The 2,500-nt window shown below is 42.1% G+C and overlaps 1 protein-coding gene across 1 annotated transcript in view; it reads left to right on the top strand.

Moving 5' to 3' along the window:
• Positions 1 to 2,500, top strand: part of ntrk2a (neurotrophic tyrosine kinase, receptor, type 2a) — a gene marked incomplete at both ends in the record, with an annotated part of 73,732 nt that overhangs the window by 4,826 nt on the left and 66,406 nt on the right. The window contains 3 exon segments of the mRNA XM_080532966.1: positions 1,097 to 1,171; positions 1,802 to 1,873; positions 2,353 to 2,421. Coding sequence (XP_080389092.1) covers positions 1,097 to 1,171; positions 1,802 to 1,873; positions 2,353 to 2,421 — 216 coding nt within the window.

A 2,500-nucleotide genomic window follows, 5' to 3' on the forward strand; every position in this document is an offset into this window, starting at 1 on the left:
CGTTTTTTCTATCAGCCATAGGAAAAAAGAACAATAATAATAATATTTATTATTATTGTAATTATTACATTTAAAATGGTTATTTTATCATAAAGAGGGGACTATGAATTTAATAAAAGCGCAAATATTTGCACATGCATTGTATATACGTGTGTGTGTGTGTGTGTGTGTGTGTGTGTGTGTGTGTGTGTGTGTGTGTGGTTCGGATGATTGGACCGGATGAGAGACACCGATGTTGCTCTTCCACCGCCCCGGGGACAGGCGCGCACAAGCGGGGATCCTTCTCCCGCTGAGCCCCAGACAGTAGAGTTCTGGTCCCGCCGAGCCCCAGACAGTAAAGTTCTGGTCCCGCTGAGCCCCAGACAGTAGAGTCCAAATATTGGACACAGCCGCCCCCCAAGACCCCGATGGCTGCATTAAATAAGGGCCCCAAAGTCTCGAGAATGTTCTATTAAAATAGAGACAGAAATCATCTCACGCCTGTGTCTGCTTACAACAACACTGTATGACGCTGTTTCAGAGGAAGACAAGGGAGTGAACATTATATATATTTGTTTTGTTTTGTTTATTTCCCCACAAATGTACAGCATCAAAATAGGCTGGTGCATTAATGTCATGTGAGGGCCTGATGTTGCGCAGACCCTTTGGGCCTATTTGGAAGTTTTGAAAACAGTTAGAAAACGCCTATATCCTATAGTATCAGAGCAGTTTATTTGAGGCTATAGACTATTTTATGTTAGCAATTTGTTGAGTTGGATGGATAGGTCTAATTTTTTTCGTGAAGCCTAGAAAATAGGCTACGACGTTCAATTATTCATCGGATTAACTGAATTACAACAGAACTTCCTGGGAAATCAAAAAAGCCAAGATAACTTTGTTGATGAGACTTTGTGATGTAGGTAAATGACAACTGGCAAAGCCACCAGACGTGGAACATTCTATTTGGTTACTCAGACTAAGTAAACAGACTTCTGCCAAAGCGCACTCTTAATAGCCAAAGACCTTGAAGAGAACCTGTAATCTCTGTTTGAATGTCCACGCTCGTTCAGATGACTCGCTATGCTTAACATCTTTCTCTCTGTTTTACTTTGGACAGATTTATTGCCAACCAGAGCAGTTTCTCATCCATCAACGATAAAGACCTGCATTACTATCGGAACCTCCGGAATCTGTAAGTGTGTTGTTGTTGTTGTTGTTGTTGTTGTTGTTGTTGTTGATAGATGGATGATGATAGATGCTATAGGTGGGATCCTTGAGACGGTCCTAACCCTAAACCCTAACCGTACCCTTAACCCAACCATAAACTGAACCATGCAACCTAATCCTAAACAAAGTCGGGTCGAACCAAGCAACCCGCTTAGCTGTGACGTTGTCCTGATAGGTATCAGTGTCACGGCGCAACGTTATGATGATGATGATGATGATGATGGTGTTGATGGTGATGATGATGAGGATGAGGATGATGAGGATGAGGATGATGATGATGATGAGGATGAGGATGATGATGATGAGGATGAGGATGAGGATGATGAGGATGAGGATGATGATGATGATGAGGATGAGGATGATGATGATGAGGATGAGGATGATGAGGATGTTGATGATGATGATGATGATGATGATGGTGATGAGGATGATGATGATTATGATTATGATGATGATGATGATGATGGTGATGAGGATGATGATGATTATGATAATGATGATGATGATGATGTTGTTGTTGATGATGGTGATGATGATGATGATGAGGAGGAGGAGGATGATGATGATGATGTGTTTGTGTACCTCCGCTGGGCAGAACTGTGACCAACAGCCGGTTGACGTATGTATCTCGCCTGGCCTTCCAGAACAACCTCAAACTGCAGTATCTGTGAGTGATATTTAATAATAATAATAATAATTAATTAGATTTGTATGTAGCGCTTTTCCGAGGCTCAAAGACACTGACAATATGGGAAAAACAGAAAACAAAGAAACAACAAGCAACATGAGCACGTGGAACACAGAGTTAACGAACGGGGAACACAGTAACGCAGCAATGTCCAGGGGGGGAGGGGGGTGGCAGGGTTAGGGGAGATGGTTAGGGGTAGGGGGGGTTGTATGCGTGGGAGAACAGGTAGGTTTTGAGGTGGGATTTAAAAGTGGAGAGTGAGGATGAGTCTCTGAGTGGTTGAGGGAGAGCGTTCCAGAGGCTTACACCTTTAGACAATGTTAAGCAATGCCACCAAACTGTTAAAGTAAAAAATATATTTAAGTAAATATTGCTGGAATGTAGCTAGAGTAGTCCTGACAGAATTTCCGTTGCCTAGTGCCCATGCCTTTGATAATGATTTCATTTTTGATTGACAGGAATCTGAAAGACAACAATCTCTCGTCTCTGTCTTGGAGGATATTTCGGCATTTGAACATTTCATATCTGTGAGTTTGTCATTATTTTCTTTATCGAGATATTCTCTCTCGCTCTCTCCCTCTCTCTCTTTCTCTCTCTCTCTCTCTC

The sequence above is a fragment of the Nansenia antarctica genome (assembly GCF_963989245.1).
Source record: "Nansenia antarctica genome assembly, chromosome: 5".
In the NCBI taxonomy this organism is placed as follows: domain Eukaryota; kingdom Metazoa; phylum Chordata; class Actinopteri; order Argentiniformes; family Microstomatidae; genus Nansenia; species Nansenia antarctica.